At 44.1% G+C, this 24,067-nt stretch overlaps 1 protein-coding gene across 1 annotated transcript in view; it reads left to right on the forward strand.

Annotated features, from left to right (window-relative positions):
• The window catches only part of LOC110525521 (RPE-retinal G protein-coupled receptor-like), a 44,906-nt gene extending 24,338 nt beyond the window's left edge, over positions 1-20,568 (forward strand). Inside the window, exons 6-7 of the mRNA XM_021605703.2 lie at positions 18,997-19,110; positions 19,569-20,568. Coding sequence (XP_021461378.1) covers positions 18,997-19,110; positions 19,569-19,712 — 258 coding nt within the window. The 3' untranslated portion in view covers positions 19,713-20,568. The remainder of the gene's footprint in view (positions 1-18,996; positions 19,111-19,568) is intronic.
• Positions 20,569-24,067: the final 3,499 nt, after the last annotated feature.

Raw genomic sequence — 24,067 nt, forward strand, 5'->3', positions numbered from 1 at the left:
AGCTTTGAGGTGTGGAATCCCAGTTGTAGCAAAGGTCTGTGAGCCATCCCAGATGAAGTCATCAACGTGACAGGCAAGTACTCCAGTCACATTGCAGTCTTGATCAAGCCAATAGAAGACTGCAGGATCCACTTTTAACATGTTTCCACCTGTACTCAACATTGTTGCCTTGACTTTGTTGTACCAGTAGAGTGATGCATCTGCCAGGCCATACACACACCTTTTTTAGTTTCCACAGTGTTCCTTCGCTCTTAGCTTCAGGCAGAGGTCAGATGTGAATGTCCCTTTACAGCTCTATTCCCTGCAAAAATACAGATATGATGTCTATGGAATGAAGATGGCAGATCACTGTCATCAGCAATCTGAGTGACTGAGGCACATGTCGGTGAGTCTTTTGCGAGTCCTTTAGCAGCCAGCTCCTCAAAACCTCTAGGCACTAGGCGTGCTTTTGTCACTATTCCAGTTAAGGATTCTTTAAGGGTACACACCCACCTTGTTGAGACACATTTTTGGGCAATGTCTTTGACTTCCTCAAACACAACATTTTTCCTCCAATTACTGAACTCATCTAGCTTAGCTGAGTCAAATGACACATCCTTTGTTTCAAGTACATCATCATTTTGAATGTCATTCTGTTTTTCTTGATTTTCCTTTGGTTCAATTCTGAGAATATCAGCAAGTGACAAGACAGCTGACCCTGTTGTACCAGAAAGTGTAGCTGGTTCAGAGTACTGCAAGTTGTACCAGTTCTGGTGTTTTCCTTTGGCTTTTCCTGCTCGCCCATTGACGATTGCTGCATGTAGAATACCACTTATTTAACAGTTTGTCCAGTTTTCAGATTGGAACAACCATGTTGTCTTAACACATGTGACTGTTGTTGAATATTTTCCTCATTTGAACGCTCAACAGTATTACCTGTGGCATGGTTGAAGGTGTTTTCTCCATTTCCTATGTCAGTTTCAGTGTCCATATCATTTGATGACATCTGGTAGGTTTGTGTCTGTTAATGTGTCCTTTTTGTCATTTTCATAAGGAGGCTGATTCTCAGCAACAGCCCCTCTATCTTATTGATCATTTACTTTCCGCAATCTTGAGTGATTGCACCCTGACAATGGTGCCTCCGTGATTCACAAATATCACCACACCATCTTGGCCAATGAACACTCCCGGTCTTTTCCACTCTTGACAGTCAACTCATTTGTAGTATGCTTTGTTTCCAGTCTCGTACTTCTCATCGGTGGGTCGAAGCTGTTTATGCAGAGCCTTGCAAATTCTCTCTGAACACTCTGCTTCATGAACGCTTTTCTCGCTGCATGTAGTGCTGAAAGGTGCTGTCGCACCCATGCACTCACACTGATCTCTTCTAGTGCTGGTGGCTTGTCAACCAGTACAGAGGGAAGATTAGGGTTCTGCCCGAACACTAGTTGGTATGGGCTGTAGCCATGAACATTGTGCATTGAGTTTTTTGCCATCAAAGCCCAATCTAGGGCTGTTTTCCAGTCACATCCATTGTCTTGCTTCACTTTCAGCATAATCTCTGGGAGTGATTGATTATGTCTCTCCAGAAGTCCATTGCTCCATGGACTGTATGCAGCAGTTGTCTTTACTTCCGTGTTTAATTTCTCTGCCATTTTTCTTATTTCATTATTATTCAATTCTCCTCCATTGTCACTGTACAATTTCTGGGGCAGGCCATGCACACTTATCCAGGAATTAATGAATTGCTTGACGATTTCACTTCGTTTCTTTGTATTCACAATGCTTCCAGCACTGACGTGTGGGAAGTTGTCGATTATGTGAAGGTACCACACACTTGGTCCTAGCTCATGTAGATCTACAGCCACTGTTTCATTGTACTTGGAAGCCAGTTGCAAACCAACAGCTGGTCTTGGCTTAGGTTTGCTGTATTTCTGACATGTCTCACAACTGTTAACTATCTGCTGTAGAATGGAAATACTCTCATCATCATTATTCCCTGAACTGCTGAGTCATTTCTGAAGTCTGTCAACTATAGCATGTCCAAACTGTTTGTGAAGCTTTAACAATACTTTGTGTTTTTCCTTTGTGTTCTTGTTATCTGTGGCTGTCATAATCTCCATGTGCTCTGTGTCTGTCAGAATCACATTTTTACATGGACTCTGTGTGATGTCTTTGTCTAAAATGTTTACACAATAGTATCAAATCAAAGTTTGTTTGTCACGTGCGCCGAATACAACAGGTAGACCTTACAGTGAAATGCTTACTTACAGGCTCTAACCAATAATGCGGAGGAAGTAAAAAAAAAAAGTATGTGTGTGTGTGTGTGTGTGTGTGTGTGTGTCCTAGACTTGGCACTCCGGTACCGCTTGCCATGCAGTAGTAGAGAGAACAGTCTATGACTGGGGTGGCTGGAGTCTTTGACAATTTTCAGGGCCTTCCTCTGACACCGCCTTCCTCTGACACCACTGGCAGGCAGCTTTGCCCCAGTGATGTACTGGCCGTACGCACTACCCTCTGAAGTGCTTGCAGTCGGAGGTCGAGCATTTGCCGTACCAGGTAGTGATGCAACCGGTCAGGATGCTCTCAATGTTGCAGCTGTAGAACCTTTTGAGGATCTCAGGATCCATGCGAATTCTTTGTAGTTTCCTGAGGGGGAATAGGCTCTCTTCACGACTGTCTTGGTGTGTTTGGACCATTCTAGTTTGTTGTTGATGTGGACATCAAGGAACCTGCTCCACTACAGCCCCGTTGATGAGAATGGGGACGTGCTCGGTGCTCCTTTTCCTGTAGTCCACAATCATCTCCTTAGTCTTGGTTACGTTGAGGGATAGGTTGTTATTCTGGCACCACCCGGCCAGGTCTCTGACCTCCTCCCTATAGGCTGTCTCGTCATTGTTGGTGATCAGGCCTACCACTGTTGTGTCATCAGCAAACTTAATGATGGTGTTGGTGTCGTGCCTGGCCATGCAGTCGTGGGTGAACAGGGAGTACAGGAGAGGACTGAGCACGCACCCCTGGGGAGCTCCAGTGTTGAGGATCAGCGTGGCAGATGTGTTGCTACCTACACTCACTACCTGGGGGCGGCCCGTCAGGAAGTCCAGGATCCAGTTGCAGAGGGAGGTGTTTAGTCCCAGGTTCCTTAGCTTAGTGATGAGCTTTGAGGGTACTATGGTGTTGAACGCTGAGCTGTAGTCAATGAATAGCATTCTCACATAGGTGTTCCTTTTGTCCAGGTGGGAAAGGGCAGTGTGGAGTGAAATACAGATTGCATCATCTGTGGATCTGTCTGGGCGGTATGCAAATTGGAGTGGGTCTATGGTTTCTGGGATAATGGGATAATGGTGTTGATGTGAGCCTTCATTTCAAAGCACTTCATTGCCACGGACGTGAGTACCACGGGTCTGTAGTCATTTAGACAGGTTGCCTTTGTGTTCTTGGGGACAGGGACTATGATGGTCTGCTTGAAGCATGTTGGTATTACAGACTCATTCAGGGACATGTTGATAATGTCAGTGATGACACCTGCCAGTTGGTCAGCACATGCCCGGAGCACACGTCCTGTTAATCCATCTGGCCCCGCAGCCTTGTGAATGTTGACCTGTTTAAAGGTCTTACTCACATCGGCTATGGAACAGCTGATGCTCTCATGCATGCCTCAGTGTTGCTTGCCTCGAAGCGAGCATAGAAGTGATTTAGCTCGTCTGGTAGGCTCGTGTCACTGGGCAGCTCGCTGCTGTGCTTCCCTTTGTAGTCTGTAATAGTTTGCAAGCCCTGCCACATCCGACGAGCGTCGGAGCCGGTGTAGTATGATTCAATCTTAGCCCTGTATTGATGCTTTGCCTGTTTGATGGTCGTCGCAGGGTATAGCGGGATTTCTTGTAAGCTTCCGGGTTAGAGTCCAGCACCTTGTAAGCGGCAGCTCTACCCTTTAGCTCAGTGCGAATGTTGCCTGTAATCCATGGCTTCTGGTTGGGGTATGTACGTACAGTCACTGTGGGGACGACGTCCTCAATGCACTTATTGAGAAAGCCAGTGACTGATGTGGTGTATTCCTCAATGTCATCGGAAGAATCCCGGAACATGTTCCTGTCTGTGATAGCAAAGCAGTCCTGTAGTTTAGCATCTGCTTCATTCTTCCTGCTTTATTTTTTGCTTGTAAGCAGGAATCAGGAGGATAGAGTTGTGGTCGGATTTACCAAATGGAGGACGAGGGAGAGCTCTGTACGCATCTCTGTGTGTGGAGTACAGGTGATCTAGAATGTTTTACCCTCTGGTTGCACATTTAACATGTTGATAGAGATTTGGTAGAACTGATTTAAGTTTCCCTGCATTAAAGTCTCCGGCCACTAGGAGCGCCGCCTCTGGGTGAGTGATTTCCTGTTTGCTTATTTCCTTATACAGCTGGCTGAGTGCGGTCTTAGTGCCGGCATCTGTCTGTGGTGGTAAATTAACAGCCACGAAAAGTATAGCTGAGTACTCTCTAGGCAAGTAGTGTGGCCTGCAGTTTATCATAATATACTCTACTTCAGGCGAGCAAAATCTAGAGACTTCCTTAGATTTCATGCACCAGCTGTTGTTTACAAATATGCACAGACCGCACCCCCCCCCCCCCCCCCCCGGTCTTAGCGGAGTGTGTTGTTCTATGCTCCTCGTCATTCAGCCACGACCCCGTGAAACATAGGATATTACAGTTTTTGATGTCCCGTTGGTAGGATATTTGTGATCGTACCTCGTCTAGTTTATTGTCCAATGATTGCATGTTGTCGAGTAATATTGACGGTAACGGCAGCTTTCCTAGTTGCCTTCTGCGGGTCCGGACGAGGCATCCGGCTCTTCTTCCTCTGTGTCGCTTCCTTTTGCGAATAATTGGGATGTCTGCCCTGTGGGGTGTTTGGAGAATATCGTGTGAGTCCTGCTTGCTGCTGATGTTTTGTTGAAAAAATCTTTGTCTAATCCGAGGTGAGTGATCACTGTCCTGATATCTAGAAGCTCTTTTCTGCCGTAAGATATGGTTGCAGAAACATTATTGTCACGACTTCTACCGAAGTCGTTGCCTCTCCTTGTTCGGGCGGTGTTCGGCGTTCGACGTCACCGGTCTTCTAGCCATCATTGATCCATTTTTCATTTTCCATTGGTTTTGTCTTGTCTTCCCACACACCTGTTTTCAATCCCATTCATTACCTGTTGTGTATTTAACCCTCTGTTTCCACTCATGTCTTTGTCAGAGATTGTTTTATACTGTCAGCTGCCAGGGTTTCCTCCTTAAGCTGAACTTGTATCTGGCCACGGTCTCCCCAGTACCATCTGACCGTGAGAAGAGTTGCGCCCTCGTCTCATGCCTCACCGGGAAAGCCCTGGAATGGGCCAGCGCTGTGTGTAGAGAGGAGGATACGGCGTTGGACCATTTTGAGGAGTTCACCCGCCATTTCCGGATAGTATTCGACCATCCACCCGAAGGCAAAGCGGCGGGTGAGCGCCTCTATCATCTGAGGCAGGAGACGAGGAGTGCACAGGAGTTTGTTTTGGAGTTTAGGACCTTGGCTGCCAGCGCTGGACGGAGCAACAGGGCCCTGATCGACAATTACCGTTGTAGTCTACGCGAGGACGTCCGTCGGGAGCTGGCCTGTAGAGATGGATGGTGGTTTACGCCCGTGCATTGATTATCGAGGTCTAAATAAAATCACAGTGAAATATAGTTACCCGCTACCTCTGATAAATACGGTTATTGAGTTAATGCACGGGGCACGCTTTTTCACAAAATTGGATCTCAGGAGTGCGTACAATCTGGTGCGTATTCGGAAGGGTGATGATTGGAAGACGGCATTTAGCACCACCTCAGGTCATTATGAGTACCTTGTCATGCCATATGGGTTGATGAATGCTCCATCAGTTTTCCAATCATTTGTAGATGAGATCTTCAGGGACCTGCACAGGCAGGGTGTATTGGTGTATATCGATGATATTCTGATATACTCCGCTACACGCGCCGAGCATGTGTCCCTGGTGCGCAGGGTGCTTGGTCGCCTGTTGGAGCATGATCTTTATGTCAAGGCTGAGAAATGCTTGTTCTTCCAACAATCCATCTCCTTCCTAGGGCATCGGATTTCCACTTCAGGAGTAGAGATGGAGAGTGACCGCATTACAGGCGTGCGTAATTGGCCGACTTCAACCACGGTAAAGGAGGTGCAGCGTTTTTTAGGGTTTGCCAATTACTACCGGAGGTTTATCCAGGGTTTTGGTCAGGTGGCTGCTCCCATTACCTCACTGCTAAAGGGGGGCCCGGTGCGCTTGCAGTGGTCGGCTGAGGCGAACAGGGCTTTTGGACACCTGAAGACTCTGTTTACCTCGGTGCCTGTGTTGGCTCATCCGGATCCCTCTTTGCCATTCATAGTAGAGGTGGACGCATCCGAAGCTGGGATAGGAGCAGTGCTCTCTCAGCGTTCGGGTACGCCACTGAAGCTTCGCCCCTGTGCTTTCTTTTTGAAGAAGCTCAGCCCGGCGGAGCGAAACTATGATGTGGGGAACCGAGAGCTGTTAGCTGACGTAGAAGCCTTGAAGGCGTGGAGGCATTGGCTTGAGGGGGCTAAACACCCTTTTCTCATCTGGACTGACCACCGCAATCTGGAGTACATCCGGCAGGCGAAGAGACTGAATCATCGCCAGGCAAGGTGGGCCATGTTTTTCACTCATTTTGTGTTTACTCTTTCTTACAGACCAGGCTCCCAGAAAGTTAAGGCAGACGCATTGTCTCGGCTGTATGACACAGAGGAGCGGTCCATGGATCCCACTCCCATACTCCCAGCTTCGTGTTTGGTGGCGCCATTAGTGTGGGAGCTGGACGCGGACATTGAGCGGGCGTCACGTGCAGAGCCCTCTCCCCCTGAGTGTCCAGCTGGTCGTCTGTATGTTCCGTCTGCTGTCCGCGACCGATTGATCTATTGGGCTCACACGTCACCCTCCTCTGGTCATCCTGGGATAGGTCGGACGATGCGCTGTCTTCATGGAAGGTACTGGTGGCCCACTTTAGCTATGGACGTGAGGATTTATGTTTCCTCCTGCTCGGTGTGCGCCCAGTGCAAGGCTCCTAGACACCTGCCCAGAGGTAAGCTACAACCTCTACCCGTTCCTCAACGGCCGTGGTCGCACCTGTCGGTGGATTTTTTGACTGATCTTCCACCTTCACAGGGTTACACCACGATCCTGGTCGTTGTGGATCGGTTTTCAAAGTCCTGTCGTCTCCTCCCTTTGCCCGGTCTCCCTACGGCCTTACAAACTGCAGAGGCCCTGTTTACACATGTTTTCCGGCACTATGGGGTGCCTGAGGATATAGTGTCTGATCAGGGTCCCCAGTTCACATCAAGGGTCTGGAAGGCGTTCATGGAGCATCTGGGGATCTCGGTTAGTCTTACCTCAGGTTTTCACCCCGAGAGTAATGGACAGGTGGAGAGAGTTAACCAGGATGTGGGTAGGTTTCTGCGGTCTTATTGCCAGGATCGGCCGAGGGAGTGGGCGAAGTTCGTGCCCTGGGCAGAGATGGCTCAGAACTCGCTACAACACTCCTCCACTAACCTTACCCCTTTTCAATGTGTATTAGGCTATCATCCGGTTCTGGCTCCTTGGCATCAGAGCCAGACCGAGGCTCCTGCGGTGGACAATTGGTTTCGGCGCGCTGAGGAATCCTGGGAGGCAGCCCACGTCCACCTTCAGCGCGCCATAAAGCGCCAGAAAAGTGGTGCAGACCGTCGCCGCAGTGAGGCCCCGGTGTTCGCACCAGGGGACAGGGTCTGGCTCTCGACCCGAAACCTGCCCCTCCGCCTGCTCTGCTGGAAGCTGGGTCCGCAGTTTGTGGGGCCGTTTAAAGTCCTGAGGAGAGTGAACGAGGTATGTTATAGGTTACAACTGCCCACTAATTACCGTATTAACCCATCGTTCCATGTGTCTCTCCTCAGGCCGGTCATGGCTGGCCCGCTCCAGGAGGCTGAAGTACGTGATGTTCCTCCGCCTCCTCTAGCCATCGAGGGGGTCCCGGCGTACTCTGTTAGATCCATTTTGGATTTGAGACGTTGGGCGAGGGGCCTTCAGTACCTCGTGGACTGGGAGGGGTACGGGCCGGAGGAGAGATGCTCGGTTCCGGTGGAGGACGTGTTAGATCCTTTCATGTTATCAGAATTCCACCGTCTCCATCCGGATCGCCCTGCACCTCACGCTCCAGGTCGTCCCCGAGGGAGGGGTGTACTGTCACGACTTCTGCCGAAGTCGTTGCCCCTCCTTGTTCGGGCGGTGCTCGGCGTTCGACGTTACCGGTCTTCTAGCCATCATTGATCAATTTTTAATTTTCCATTGGTTTTGTCTTGTCTTCCCACACACCTGTTTTCAATCCCATTCATTACCTGTTGTGTATTTAACCCTCTGTTTCCCCTCATGTCTTTGTCAGAGATTGTTTTATTGTCAGTGTTGTTTATTTTGTTGTGTTGGTGTGCGTCGTGTCCTCGTACCCATGTTTGTTCATGTCTGTACTTTTAGTGTTATGGAGCATGTTCCGTGGACATTTATTAAAAGACTCCATTTACACTCCATTTCGACTCTCCTGCGCCTGACTTCCCTGCCACCTTTTTGGGGCTCCTGAACTATTACGGAAAGTTTGTGGCAAAGTTGTCCACATTGTTGCATCTGCTTCACCAACTGCTGCAGGCCGATACAAAGTGGAATTGGTCCCCACAATGCGAAGAAGCATTCGAGACTTGCAAACAGCATCTGCTAAAGAGCAAGTGGCTTGCCCACTACAACACAGAGATGAAGCTGAGACTCGCGCGTGATGCATCTCCATACGGAGTAGGAGCCGTCATCTCACATGTTCTACCATCAGGTGAAGAACACCCAATTGCATTTGCATCACGGACTCTGTCACCAAGTGAGAAAAAGTATGCTCAAATTGAGAAGGAAGCCCTGAGCATAATATTCGGAGTGAAGAAGTTTCACAAATACCTCTACGGAAGGAAGTTCCAACAGCTGACAGATCACAAGCCTCGGTTGGCCATCCTTGGACTGAAATCAGCTATACCAACCCTTGCTCATTGACGAACTGCCCATATCTGCTTCAGACATAGCAGAGGAAACAAGGAAACACCCAGTGCTTTCCAAAGTCTTGGACTTAACATTAAGCGATTGGCCAACCTTCATAAATGACGATAACCTTCGTCCATTCATCGACAAGAAAGACCAGTTGTCCACTGATCAAGGATGTGTTCTGTGGGGATCAAGGGTGGTGGTACCTCACAAATTCCAGAGGAGACTGCTATCTGACCTGCATGAGGGACATCCAAGGATCACTCGAATGAAAGCACTCGCTCGCAGTTATCTGTGGTGGCCTGGACTGGATCAGTACATTCAACAGCATGTAGGCCACTGCTCACCTTGTGAAGCTGATCGCAACAAGCCTGCTGCTGTACCTCTTCATCCATGGTCCTGGGCTGCTACACCTTGGGAACGCGTTCATGTGGATTACGCCGATGTACATCGATGTACATTCCAAGTGGATGGAAGTGTTCCCTACTCAACTGACCACAGCTGAGAAGACCATCAATCATCTCAGAAACCTGTTCTCATCCTTTGGACTAGTCAAGGAGCTCGTTTCGGACTATGGCCCTCCTTTCACGTCAAACATTAAGAGCAACAGAGTAAGGCACATCCTGTCATCACCTTACCATTCGGCATCAAACGGAGCAGCCGAGAGAGCCGTGCAAACCTTTAAGAAGGCCTGGACTAGACTCGAAGTTCAGTCTGTGCCCAACCACCAAAGGCTTCCCCTGTTCCTGTTTTCTTACTGTAACACACCACACACAGTAAGGGAATGTACACCAGCTGAACTGTTTCTGAAACGCCAACCACGTACCCGCCTGACATTGTTGAAACCAGACTTGTCAAGCACTGTGGCAAAGCACCAGCTACAGCAGAAGAAAGCTCATGACAGACACTCAAAGACTGTCAGAGAATTCACAGAGGGAGAGAGGGTGATGGTACGTAATTTCAGACACCCCAAGCACCTGTGGAACTCAGGTGTGATCTTGCAATGCAGAGGACCTTTGACTTACCAAGTCCAAATTGGTCATCGCCAGGTCAACGTTCATGTGGATCATCTGCTATGGTCCAACGCCCCAGCAGAGACATGCCGAGAGAACAAGAACAATAACGACCCCCAGGACTATTCTCCTGACTGGACGTACGGTAGAGACAGAGCCTGACCTTCCACCTGAACCTGGCCCACCACCGGAAGCCCAGGAGGAGCGGAGATATCCTATTCGACAGCGAAGGGCACCTCAAAAGCTTGACCTGTGAGTTGAGCTGGTTAAGGAGGTAACAGACAGTAAAACAAACAAACACAAAAATATGTCCTCGATAAAAGGAAAGAAAAAGGACATTACCTGGGTTAGTTATTAGGACACAAACTCCATCTTCGGGGCAGAATAATTCCCTGGATTTGGGCTGGGCTCTGAAAAGTCTGTTTCAACCCAGTAGTTGAAAAATGTTTAAGAATGCATTGTTCAGATATTGCATTAGTAGTTCCCTAACCTCTATGGGGGAGGTGTGTAGTATCTGGGATCTACATCTGTTTATATTAGTTACTATGCTGTTACTAAGCAGTAATGTATTACGGCGGTGTTACATTACTACACCTAATAGGAAATGCACATGCGCACTAGGGTGCCGGGAACTGTAGAGCACGAGGGGTTTTTCACTAAACGAAAACTAACTGTACTCCCGTCTCCTGCCTGGTCATTTCTCCACAACACAAATATTATACCCTAGAGCGATAATACCACCGCAAGTGCTTGCTTTTTATCGTCCAGATTAGTGACCCGTGTCCAGGATCCCAAGTTAATTTTTCCAACTTTCATACAACCTCTTCTTATCGAACCGAGGTGGCACATTGTCGTTATTAGCCATCTTCTGCTACCAATGTTAACTCGAAATGACACAACGACAAGGTTCCAGTTTAACAATTTTTACTAAACCTTATTAGCACACTACATGGTTGCCATTGCACTCAGGCCAGGTTCATGAACAACGAGACTCCTGCGCAGGTGCACTAATAACAGATTTATAGCCCCGTAATAACATAAATATATGGATACTTAAATCATGAACTTAACAAGAAGCATGTCCACTATTATTGTCATACATGGCCCTGTTCTGATACTGTCAACATGCACACTTCCCTCCCTGCTACCTTGACGGAATCACTGCTCTAACATGGCTTGATAGGTGAATGCAAGTGTATCATTGATTATATTTCCAAATTTCACAGAACCAGTCATGTCATATCAGTGATACTTTCAAAGATTGCTGCATTTAAAAAAGTATCCACTCAGTTCCAATATGTACCCCCTGTCTATCGATGACTGACCACTTAGGGAGGAGAAACAATCCTCATAGTGCTAATGTTAATCTATTTAGTTTTTTCAGCCCTGCAATGTGTAGACCAGGGGTGGGAAATTCCAGTCCTCGAGGGCCTGATTGGTGTCACAGTTTTGCAGCAGTGCCAGCTAACACACCTGACTCCAATAATCACATAATCATGATCTTCAGTTTAGAATAAAATGCAGTTTAGAATGCAATTTGATTAATCAGCTGTGTTTGCTAGGGATGGAGAAAAAGTGTGACACCAATTAGGCCCTCGAGGACTGGAGTTGCCCAACCCTGGTGTAGACCATGGAAGGCCCCAAGGTTTGGAATGCAGCCACTGTGACTTAAATGAATCTATTGTACTGTTGAATAGTCACAGTAGACTAGTAGAGTGTACTGTAGGTCCCACTTAGGGCATTGGCGGTCAAGAAATGTTGTCAGCCTGTGATTGTCAAGCAAATAACTGCCGGTCTCACGGTAATTGACTGGTAATTTACATCTTCTGGCTTCCACGGCATACCCTACAAGCCACCAATGCAGACATTTGGAACATCTACATTTTAAAAAGTCTAATAAATATATTTAATATAGCTTACACCATCACAATAAATCCATTATTTAATTTAGACAGATCTAAAGAAACATGATATGAAGAAAATGTAGTCTATTTCAGAAGAATAGAATAGCAAACTGTTGTCCTTTTGTTAGGTCCTGATCTGACTATGCCATATGGCTTTGGGCTACACTAGTTCATTTACCAGACAAGATTTGCTTAAAATTCCTTGTCATTATTTTATATTATTTTATTTTATAGTATGAAGAATACAGTTGAACATATCTGAATAAAATAAAAAGGAAATTTTCTCCAAATGATTTCCGAGAGTGTGCGCACATGCGGCTATTCTGTGTTGAGCAGTTAACGAAGAAACAGAAGTCCTCTGTACTTAATTTTGAGTTATTTATGTAACATTAGTTGTGATGCAAATGTTAGACTATTTGTTTTGATTTTTAAAACATTCTAAGGCTGCATGATGCGACTAAATGTTCCAAACATACTCTGAGACAGTTGTGGGATGCGATAGATCCCAAATGAATACAACCACTCGCATCAAAAAAACTTTTAAAAGCAATGAGGCTGATGCAACAGATCAGAACTTAAAATGTTGATAAACTCTTAGGCTATCTCTTCACATTATAAGCGCAGCAATACACACACGGCAGTAGGCTATAAGCGCGAATGTTCTAAAATGCAATCAATTAGTGGGAAAACACCATTCTCAAAGTTGACCGCAAATGCGATTATGCATGTAAGGGAACACCCCCCTGAAATGGACAAAAATGAATGGGAAGTCATTGGCACTGGACAAACCATATACACGGTGTCCAATACCACTCAATTTAGGCGTTGTTTCGTTCAAAGTTGATTGCAAATGCCATATGGCAAATGCCAGGTGTAACACTTTAAAAATCCAACAGGTGGCGAGTGCGCTCCACTGTGGTTTTTCATATTGCAAATGCAACACAAGTCAACATCCAAAAGTAAAATTTTGAAAAAGTGAAAAAAAAACAACAACCTAGCAACCCCTTTAAAAAAGTGCTTTCTGGACCGTTTTTCAAAATTCTTTTGATTTTTGTGACAATTACACATGTATAAGAACTGTATCAACATACTTTAGTCATATTTTACTATCATATTTTTTTTAAAACTTGTGCATAAGGCATATGTTTTCTCCATTTTGCAATATGATTTCATAGGAAGTCAAAAGTCAAAAATAGCAAACATTTTTAAAAAACTTCACACACCCTTAAAAAAAAGTATAAGAACTGTATCAACATACTTTAGTCATATTTTATTATCATCATTTTTTTTTTAATGTACTTGTGCATTTAAGGTTTTGTCCATTTGCAATAAGATTTCATAGGAAGTCAAAAGTCGAAAATGTGAACTTTTTAAAAAAAACTTATCACCCCCTTAAAAAAGTGCTTTCTGGACCGTTTTTTGAAATTCTTTCAGTTTTTGTCAATTAATCATGTGTAAGAACTGTAAAATATACTTTTGTCAACTTTTATTATCCTATTTTTTTTTTACTTGTGCATATAAAGCATTGAAACATTGCACGTGCATTTGCAATATGTTTCAATGGGCATTTACCATCATGAATTTGACATGCTCAAAAATACTGCAGAAATGCAAAATTGAAATGCAAAAGTTCTCTCACTGTCACCCAAAAGCAAATGACATTGAGCGCCAGGCTTCATTTAGGGCCTACTTTTTTTCAAGGTCGCTGCACTCAGAGCGAGCTACGGTCAAGCGGGGCGTCTCGTTGAACTTGGCACAGTCTGGAGACTATGGTGATGCATTTTGGTGATGGTCCCTCTCCGTTTAAACATATTGCAAATGTACAAAAGTCAACTAGCAAGTCAGTGTCCATCAGTCAATTAGATGTCATTCTGACACCAAACTGATACCAATTGACACCAAACCCACTTTTTCCGACTCATTTAGAAGCCAACCATCACATATTTCAGAGCAGGCCCATAATTCAAAGCGCCTTCAGTATAAAACATAATAAAAACGTAAAACACATAGTTAGGTTCTAGCTGCGGGTCCAGTTCGGACATAATGTGTAGGCCTATGTGAGGCGACCCCGAATCCCGAGTTTCGGCTCGATAGGTCCTTCGGTGCCCGAGCAAGACCCTAATTGGTGCTTGAAAACCCACTTTTTTCCATGCCTTGCTACGGGGTCCTTGAATGAGCTAATCACACATATGACATTTCGGAAAGATCTGACTTTTTTAACCCTTCGAAACAGCCCCCGAGACACCAATTATGGCACTTCCGGTTGGCACAGGAAGCTATAAGTAAACACATATCCTCATTGGGGTATGCTTTTACAGAAACCTGAGTTTTAAGTCTTTACGTTAAGAACTGACTGATTTACACAGGGTTAAATGCACTATTTCTATCAAACTGCAGGTAGGGTATGGATATACACTTTTAGGGTGAATTTAATCACTTCTGGTTGCTCCAGGAAGCTTAGAATCAACACAGGTAGACCTCATAGTGGCCTGATGGACTGTCATCGAAGACAGGTTCATATGGCATTCATAACCCACATAGGCTTCAGGTTGAATTTAGGGGTGCAGGCAATGTATTCCTATGGGGAGAGAAGTCATTGTAATCTGTGAGTACAAAAAACCCTGATTTACTGTTAAGGGTTAATGCCACACGGTCAAGGTTAGGCTTGCACAGATCGGGAGGACCTCAGGAACGTACCTGAGGTCGAATTGTGCTTCTCACCCTAACGGTTCTCTCACTGTCACCCAAAAGCAAACAACATTTAGGGCCAGGCTTCATTTTGGGCCTACTTTTTTTCACGGTCGCTGCACTCAGAGAGAGCTGCGGTCAAGCGGGGCATCTCGTTGAACTCGGCACGGCCTAGAGAATATGGAAATGCCATTGCAGGCTCTGTGTGTCTTTAAGCACCTCACTTTGTCACTCCATCCTTGCTGTGTGTATGTGTGTGTGTGTGTGTGTGTGTGTGTGTGTGTGAGAGAGAGAGAGAGAGCTTTTCTTTGACATCTGTTGGGAGAAATGACTGACTTACAGTTCATGGGTGTTCCCTAATCACACATTGATTAGCTCTGACCTTTTTAACCCTTGGAAACAGCACCTATGACACCATTTTAAGGCACATCCGGTTTACACAGGAAGCTGAAAGTGAACACATTGGGGTAGGCAATTATAGAATTTTGAGTTTTACGTCTTTATGTTAAGAAATTACTTAATTACTTAGTTTAGTGAGTGTATGTTATTTCAGAAAATCACAGAAAATCACAGAAATCTCGCAGAGCTCCGCAGCACACTTCGTATGAACACCCTGCAACTGGATCTGTAACTGTTTTTTAAAAAAAAACGATTTTTGAACATCACCAATTTGACATTGTACGATTTCTCTTAAACGACGATAGATAAATGTCTGGTTCTTTTTTTATTGACACCGTAGTTTCCTTTACTTTGACGTGAAGCAGAAAAATTATTGCTCTATTTTAATTTTGGACCTTTAATCCCAGAAAAATGGCCATAACTCAAAAACAGTTGAGGCCTAGACGCCATCTTGTTCGGGGCCAATTGCCCATTATGCCAAACCTACGCTCACCAAGTTTCGTCTTTTCCGTTTTGGAGATAAGGCCACGTCGTGATTCGTGGTGTTTTGTACATTTGCAATATGATTCCATTCGCCCTCTTGTGGGATTTATCGGGACAGCGGAGAAATGACCAAAATTGTATTATTTTATAAAACGGAAACCGATTGTCCGAGAGAGTTCATTTGATGACTTCCGGCCCTGCCGCATTGTTCGACGCCGTCCGCAAATTTTACAAACGTTTTCGGACGTCTGGTAAGGGACCGTACATTTGCAATATAAACTTTCTCACTAACCATATGGCGAATGTCAAAATGTTCCCTTAAGGTATGCAATGCTTTATTATAAAGGTAATTTTATGGTGAAAATGATCTCCCCCAACCTTGAAACTCACACACTGCCTATGTATGCCAGTTAGGCTCTACATCGGTTGTAAAGCAGATTAATGTGCTTAATTTTAAGAAGTTATTTGGCCACTTTATTTATGATACAAACCTTATAAATATATAGGCCTATTGGCTAGGCTACAACGTGTGACTACAATTTGAAAAAGTAGAGAAAAAAAGGCATGCACTGTTTCTTGCCATCAAATCAAACTTTATTTGTCACATGCGCCGAATACAACAAGTGTAGACTTTACTATGAAATGCTTACTTACAAGCCCTTAACCCAACAGTACAGTTCAAGAAGAGTTAAGAAAATGTTTACCAAGTACACTAAAATAAAAAGCAATAATAAACAGTAACACAATAAGAATAACAATAACGAGGCTATATACAGGGGGCACCGGTACCGAGTCAGTGTGCTGTGGTACAGGTTAGTTGAGGTAATTTGTACATTTAGGTGGGTGTGAAGTGACTATGCATAAACAGCAAGTAGCAGCAGTGAGGGGGGGCCCGCCTTTTCCTGTAGTCCACCATCAGCTCCTTTGTCTTGCTCACATTGAGGAAGAGGTTGTTGTCCTGGCACCACACCAGTTCTCTGACCTCCTCCCTATAGGCCGTCTCATCGTTGTCGGTGATCAGGCCGACCACTGTTGTGTCGTCACCAAACCTAATGATGGTGTTGGAGTCATGTTTGGCCACACAGTCGTGGGTGAACAGGGAATACAGGAGGGGCCTAACTACACACCCCTGAGGGGCCCCAGTGTTAAGTGTCAGCGTGGCAGACGTGTTGTTGTCTACTCTTACCACCTGGGGACGGCCCGTCAGGAAGTCCAGGATCCAGTTGCAGAGGGAGGTGTTTAGTACCAGAGTCCTTAGCTTAGTGATGAGCTTCGTGGGCACTATGGTGTTGAATGCTGAGCTGTAGTCAATTAACAACATTCTCACCTTTTGTCCATGTGAGAGAGGGCAGTGTGGAGTGTGCTTGAGATTGCGTCATCTGTGGATCTGTTGGGGCGTTATGCAAATTGGAGTGGGTCTAGGGTGTCCTGGAGGATGCTGTTGATGTGAGCCATGACCAGCCTTTCAAAGCACTTCATGGCTACCGACGTGAGTGGCATGGGGCGGAAATCATTTAGGCAGGTTACCTTCGCTTCCTTGGGCACAGGGATATGGTGGTCTGCTTGAAACATGCAGGTATTATAGACTCGGTCAGGGAGAGGTTGAAAATGTCAGTGAAGACACTTGACAGTGTACACGATGGGCATCATTCAGTGATAATACATAATTCACAAGTGAAAGGCTAATGTTATCACCCATCAGACTTTTCTTAATTCAAGTTTGTCTTTACATATACTAAATACTACTATATGTGTGAAATTAGTTTTGATTTAGAATGGACCATAATCATGTACCTGTCCTTGAAAAGGGTCAGGGGAAAAAATGTATGTCATCTATGTACTTAAATAGCGAATGGAGGACGCTTTTCCCATGATTCATTTTCATGCCAGCCAGGTAGGCTATACTCCTGTCGTAAAGTGAAGCAATTTGCTTAATATTAGCAAAGTTGAGGAATAAACATAGTAGGCCTAGATTATAGAAACCTGATGGGATCCTCCTCCTTTTTAATAAAGGCCACAATGTCATAGCCTATAGAAATGTTGCGCAACATGAGCTCATGGGCTCTCCTGAGTGTTTAATTTGATTTTCGAATGCATTTGCATTGATGTCAGAGTGATTAGAGGGGCAATAGAGTGCTGAGTACCAGGAAGTTATCAACTATGGTAGGCTACTAATGACCATCAGCGACATCAGAGCTTGACTAAACGGTCACGTTGAATTTGACTGCGGTCATGAATCATGACTGCCCGGTGACCATAACATCCCTAGGTCCCACGAGACTGGAGGGACTGAATCAGGTTGCCTCTCCCTTTATATGTTGCATAAGCCAATTACTCGCGGTGGTGTAGCTAGGACTTACACTGTGGTAGCCGGAGCACAAAGGCGTCTATGCTGCAGGAAACAATGAGCTCTTCTTACTAAGGCAGCACTGTTACTGTTATGTAACCTTCAAATAGCATCACACACACAGACATGCTCTCTCTCTCGTGCTCTCGCTCTCTCAGATAAGCTTTATTAGCATGAATGATAAATGCCACTATTGCTAAAGAAAAGTTAGATAATGACAACAATAACAGTAAAAAATAAATAACAGTAATACTGATTACAGAAAGGGGAAAACATATATGTTCTCTCTTTGTCTCTCTCTGTCTCTCGCTCTCTTGCTCTCTCTCATACATACACACACACACAAGGCCACACTTTCAAAGTGTGTCCAATAACTCAAATGCACAAATCACGTCATTATTACTTTGGAAACACAAAACACAGAAAGCAAAGCCCCCTCTCCTCTCAGATGCCCCAGTGTTGGGTTTCTGCTAGGAAGGTCTACAACACTGTAAACAACCACGTCATTAACATTCCTGTATGGATACAAAGGTTGTATACATGGTAAGTGGCATTGCAGTCTTTGCGTCATTTGTACTCAAAAAGAACACATACTCTAACAAAACTGTTAACCCTAAATATAGTGTAGTATGAGTATGAAACATGGAATTACTCTGAATGGTCAGTGAACAACATTTTACTGTACCTGTTTTGGTGCATTATGTCTTTGTTTAGAAGCAAAACTCTGAGTTGAGTTGATTATGAAATGATGGTAAGCCAGATATTGTGTTTTTATCCCAGCCGTTATCCAAGGCTTGTGACCAGACCGTCACATGCATGTAAGCCCCATGACCCGAGACGTTTTTCCGCTCTTTCTTCCAATATTCATTGTCGAACAGTAACAATCCTTTCTCTCTCTCTCCCTCCCGCTCCTCTTTTCTTTCAACCCTTACCTCTCCTTCTACTCCCCCTTACGCTGTTCTTTCTCTCCTCTCTCTCCTCTTTCTCTCTCTAATGAATTGAAATGGCATTATTTGAATGGAGAGTGTAACCACATACATTACCAAAGCAAACATAGAGGAACATATTAAATCAATGGTGATGGAAATAAGTAATAACACTGCCCCTCTCTCTACAGTTCAACACTGCCACTCCCCTGAAGACATTTTTGTTCTGCTGGGGACCCTATGGAGTTCTGGCCTTTTACGCTGCTGTTGAGAATGCCAACCTGGTCTCTCCCAAGATAAGGATGGTGAGGACAATACACATGTGTGCGTACACACACACCACACACACACATACACACACGCATCTCATCTAACAGTAGACCGCATATAGATTTCTCAAGGTCATATTACTTTGTCTGTGACAAAAGTCTTTGACACCATTTACCAAATACACAAACACTTTTGGTTTCTGTGTAATATAGTAGCCATTAATTGCACTGCTTGATGATCTAACTAATGGTCCTTTGGTCCCCAAAGGGGCCATTACACTACTTGTGTAGTGCAATGGCCCATGCAGCAATCAAGCTCACAACTCTGGTGTGCCAAATATCGTACTCCAACCAACTGAGTCAATCAAGCCCTCTATATATATCTGTATTTTATCAAACTTGCTGTACAGTACTTTGACACAAATGTGTACCACCTTTTTGAACTTGCTAGTACTGAGACATTGACATTGCTCTGTTTGGCTTTGTGTTTGTAGCTGGCTCCTATTCTGGCAAAGACCTCTCCCACCTTCAACGTTTTCCTATATGCCCTGGGCAATGAGAACTACAGAGGAGGCATCTGGCAGTTCCTTACTGGGGAAAAGATTGAAGAGCCTCAAATTGACAACAAGACCAAATAAACTAAGCATGCGACAATCACATAAACATGTTTTTTAATTTAACTAGGCAAGTCAGTTAAGAACAAATTCATATTTACAACGATGGCCTAGGAACAGTGGGTTAACTGCCTTGTTCAGGCAGAGGAGTTGATCTAGCACCGTTTTGGTTGCTGGCCCAACGCTCTAACCACTAGGCTACCTACCGCCCCAAACAAACTGTCCTTGTTGTTTTCTAACAGGTACGAACGTTGTCGTGGATTCATTCATGTCAATGGACCTGGACTTCACCTTATTGCATTTGTGTGTGTTTGTGTGCAAGTCAAATCAAATCAAATTTATTTATATAGCCCATCGTACATCAACTGATATCTTAAAGTGCTGTACAGAAACCCAGCCTAAAACCCCAAACAGCAAGCAATGCAGGTGTAGAAGCAAGTGACATTTTAGTCAGGGGTTAACGTGGAGTGATATTGTGGTGTTTGTTGTGACATTGGGATGTATTTTATGTTCACATTGTCATGCCCTGATCTGTTTCACCTGTCCTTGTGATTGTCTCCACCCCCTCCAGGTGTCGCTTATTTTCCCCAGTGTATTTATCCCTTTGTTTCCTGTCTCTCTCTGCCAGTTCGTCTTGTATGTTTGTCAAGTCAAACAGTGTATTTTTCCCATTCTCCTTTTGCTATTCTCTTTTTGATAGTCTTCCGGGTTTTGACCCCTGACTGGACTACTTTCCCGCCTGCCTGATCATCCTGCCTGCCCTGACCTTGATTCTGCCAGCCCTTCGGTACTTTTTGAGCTCTGAAATGTTTTTGACCCTTTTGCCTTACCATTCTCTTGCCTTACCCTATTGGATTATTAAATATTGTAGGACTCCAACCATCTGCCTCCTGTGTATGCATCTGGGTCTCGCCTTGTGTCATGATACAGTGCCTTGCGAAAGTATTCGGCCCCCTTGAACTTTGCGACCTTTTGCCACATTTCAGGCTTCAAACATAAAGATATAAAACTGTATTTTTTTGTGAAGAATCAACAACAAGTGGGACACAATCATGAAGTGGAACGACATTTATTGGATATTTCAAACTTTTTTAACAAATCAAAAACTGATAAATTGGGCGTGCAAAATTATTCAGCCCCTTTACTTTCAGTGCAGCAAACTCTCTCCAGAAGTTCAGTGAGGATCTCTGAATGATCCAATGTTGACCTAAATGACTAATAATGATAAATACAATCCACCTATGTGTAATCAAGTCTCCGTATAAATGCACCTGCACTGTGATAGTCTCAGAGGTCCGTTAAAAGCGCAGAGAGCATCATGAAGAACAAGGAACACACCAGGCAGGTCCGAGATACTGTTGTGAAGAAGTTTAAAGCCGGATTTGGATACAAAAAGATTTCCCAAGCTTTAAACATCCCAAGGAGCACTGTGCAAGCGATAATATTGAAATGGAAGGAGTATCAGACCACTGCAAATCTACCAAGACCTGGCCGTCCCTCTAAACTTTCAGCTCATACAAGGAGAAGACTGATCAGAGATGCAGCCAAGAGGCCCATGATCACTCTGGATGAACTGCAGAGATCTACAGCTGAGGTGGGAGACTCTGTCCATAGGACAACAATCAGTCGTATATTGCACAAATCTGGCCTTTATGGAAGAGTGGCAAGAAGAAAGCCATTTCTTAAAGATATCCATAAAAAATGTCATTTAAAGTTTGCTACAAGCCACCTGGGAGACACACCAAACATGTGGAAGAAGGTGCTCTGGTCAGATGAAACAAAAATTTAACTTTTTGGCAACAATGCAAAACGTTATGTTTGGCGTAAAAGCAACACAGCTCATCACCCTGAACACACCATCCCCACTGTCAAACATGGTGGTGGTAGCATCATGGTTTGGGCCTGCTGTTCTTCAGCAGGGACAGGGAAGATGGTTAAAATTGATGGGAAGATGGATGGAGCCAAATACAGGACCATTCTGGAAGAAAACCTGATGGAGTCTGCAAAAGACCTGAGACTGGGACGGAGATTTGTCTTCCAACAAGACAATGATCCAAAACATAAAGCTAAATCTACAATGGAATGGTTCAAAAATAAACATATCCAGGTGTTAGAATGGCCAAGTCAAAGTCCAGACCTGAATCCAATCGAGAATCTGTGGAAAGAACTGAAAACTGCTATTCACAAATGCTCTCCATCCAACCTCACTGAGCTCGAGCTGTTTTGTAAGGAGGAATGGGAAAAAATGTCAGTCTCTCGATGTGCAAAACTGATAGAGACATACCCCAAGCGACTTACAGCTGTAATCGCAGCAAAAGGTGGCGCTACAAAGTATTAACTTAAGGGGGCTGAATAATTTTGCACGCCCAATTTTTCCGTTTTTGATTTGTTAAAAAAGTTTGAAATATCCAATAAATGTCGTTCCACTTCATGATTGTGTCCCACTTGTTGTTGATTCTTCACAAAAAAAATACAGTTTTATATCTTTATGTTTGAAGCCTGAAATGTGGCAAAAGGTCGCAAAGTTCAAGGGGGCCAAATACTTTCGCAAGGCACTGTACACACTCTAGTTTAGGATGGGCTGTTTGCAGTAGATACATCATGCCCACGGCTCCTATATTGTTCAATGTTGTGAAAATGTTAAGCTTTAAATGATAAGCTGTTGTTACAGTTATTACATTTCAAGCCTGTTGTCAGACTTGGGCAAAAAATACATTATTTTAAATTAGATATTCATATTTTATATTATTATATAAATTATTACTTCCTGTCCAGCTAAAATAGCCTACAACATATTTCATCTCCATTGACTAAAATAGATAATTTGGTAACACTTTACTTAAACTCTTGAAGCTAGGGGGCACTATTTTTATACTCGGAAAAATAACGTTCCCAAATTAAACAGCCTATTTCTCAGGACCAGATGCTACAATATGCATATAATTGACAGATTAGGATAGAAAACACTCTAAAGTTTCCAAAACGGTCAAAGTTTTGTCTGTGAGTTAAACAGAACTGATATTGCAGGCTAAAACCTGAGGAAATTCCAATCAGGAAGTGCCCCTGTTTTTGAAACCTCTCTGTTGTTATGCATCCCTATTGCCCATTTAAAGGGATATCAACCAGATTCAGGCTTTTATTATGAAGAATGAGCGTGAACGACCACATTGTGTAAGTGGATAGGTGGAGGCTCTCAGAGTGGATTGTGCGCAAAAGAGAAAGGCGGCCATTGTTACTCCTGGTCCTAGTGAAAACTACGGGAACGTTATTTTTCCAAAAATGAAAATACTGCCCCCTAGTCACAAAAGGCTAACTGGGAGTCTTGTGAGTGAAAACATCCAAAGATCATCAAAGGTAAACGATTAATTTGATTGCTTTTCTGATTTTCGTGACCAAGTTACCTGATGCTAAGTGTACTTATTGTTTTGTCGAGCGATCGATAAACTTACACAAACGCTTGTATTGCTTTCTCTGTAAAGCATAATTTCAAAATCTGAGACGACAGGTGGATTAACAAAAGGCTAAGCTGTGTTTTGCAATATTGCACTTGTGATTTCATGAATATGAATATTTTCTAGTAATATTATTTGACTGTGGCGCTGTGCTATTCAGCTTGCTGATGACAATTTTACCGGATCCGGGATGGGTGGTTCAGGGAGGTTAAGTCTGCAGGTATAATGATTAATTCTCATCCAGTTTAAATAGCCTAGAACATATTTCCTCTCCATGGAATAAAATAGATAATTTTGTAACACTTTACTTTAGTCTTCTGCTGTAATGCTTCACCACTTGTTATGAGCATGTACAAGTCTTTATGATGTCTTATTATAAGACTTATAATACATTATGTCGCTGTTATTTACTCATTTTGTTTGCCGGCACTGTTTATATTTTGGTGCAGAAATGCCACAATACTTTTGCGATAATATTCTATACGAATTGCAGGAACTCAAGCAGTAAAACATTTGAGGTGCCGGTACTTAACCAGTGAGCTCCTGCCCAAGCACTGATTATAATGGTTCATACTGTACATGGGTATAACAACTCTTGCTACAACAATACATTATAACCACATCAAAGAGCATCATACTTGCTGGCTTTAAGCAGAGTGTTACCAATTTTTCATTCGTCAAACATGACGAATTGCATTGAATTTGCATTCCTTTGAAGCTGGATAAGTTCATGTAAAGAGTAGACATTGCCAGTCAGAAATCCCTTATTAGCTCTAGTCCCAATGTAGCTCTATAATGGTCATCCATATATTGGGAATTCCAATCTTGCTTTGTAGGCTATAAGGGGCAAAGGTCCTGGTTGAGCTACCAAGCAGTAAAGCAGCAACACTCGGTAATCCTACCAACAATGGTGCTTTCCATGAAAAA

This window comes from Oncorhynchus mykiss, chromosome 1 (assembly GCF_013265735.2).
Source record: "Oncorhynchus mykiss isolate Arlee chromosome 1, USDA_OmykA_1.1, whole genome shotgun sequence".
NCBI classification, from domain to species: Eukaryota; Metazoa; Chordata; class Actinopteri; order Salmoniformes; family Salmonidae; genus Oncorhynchus; species Oncorhynchus mykiss.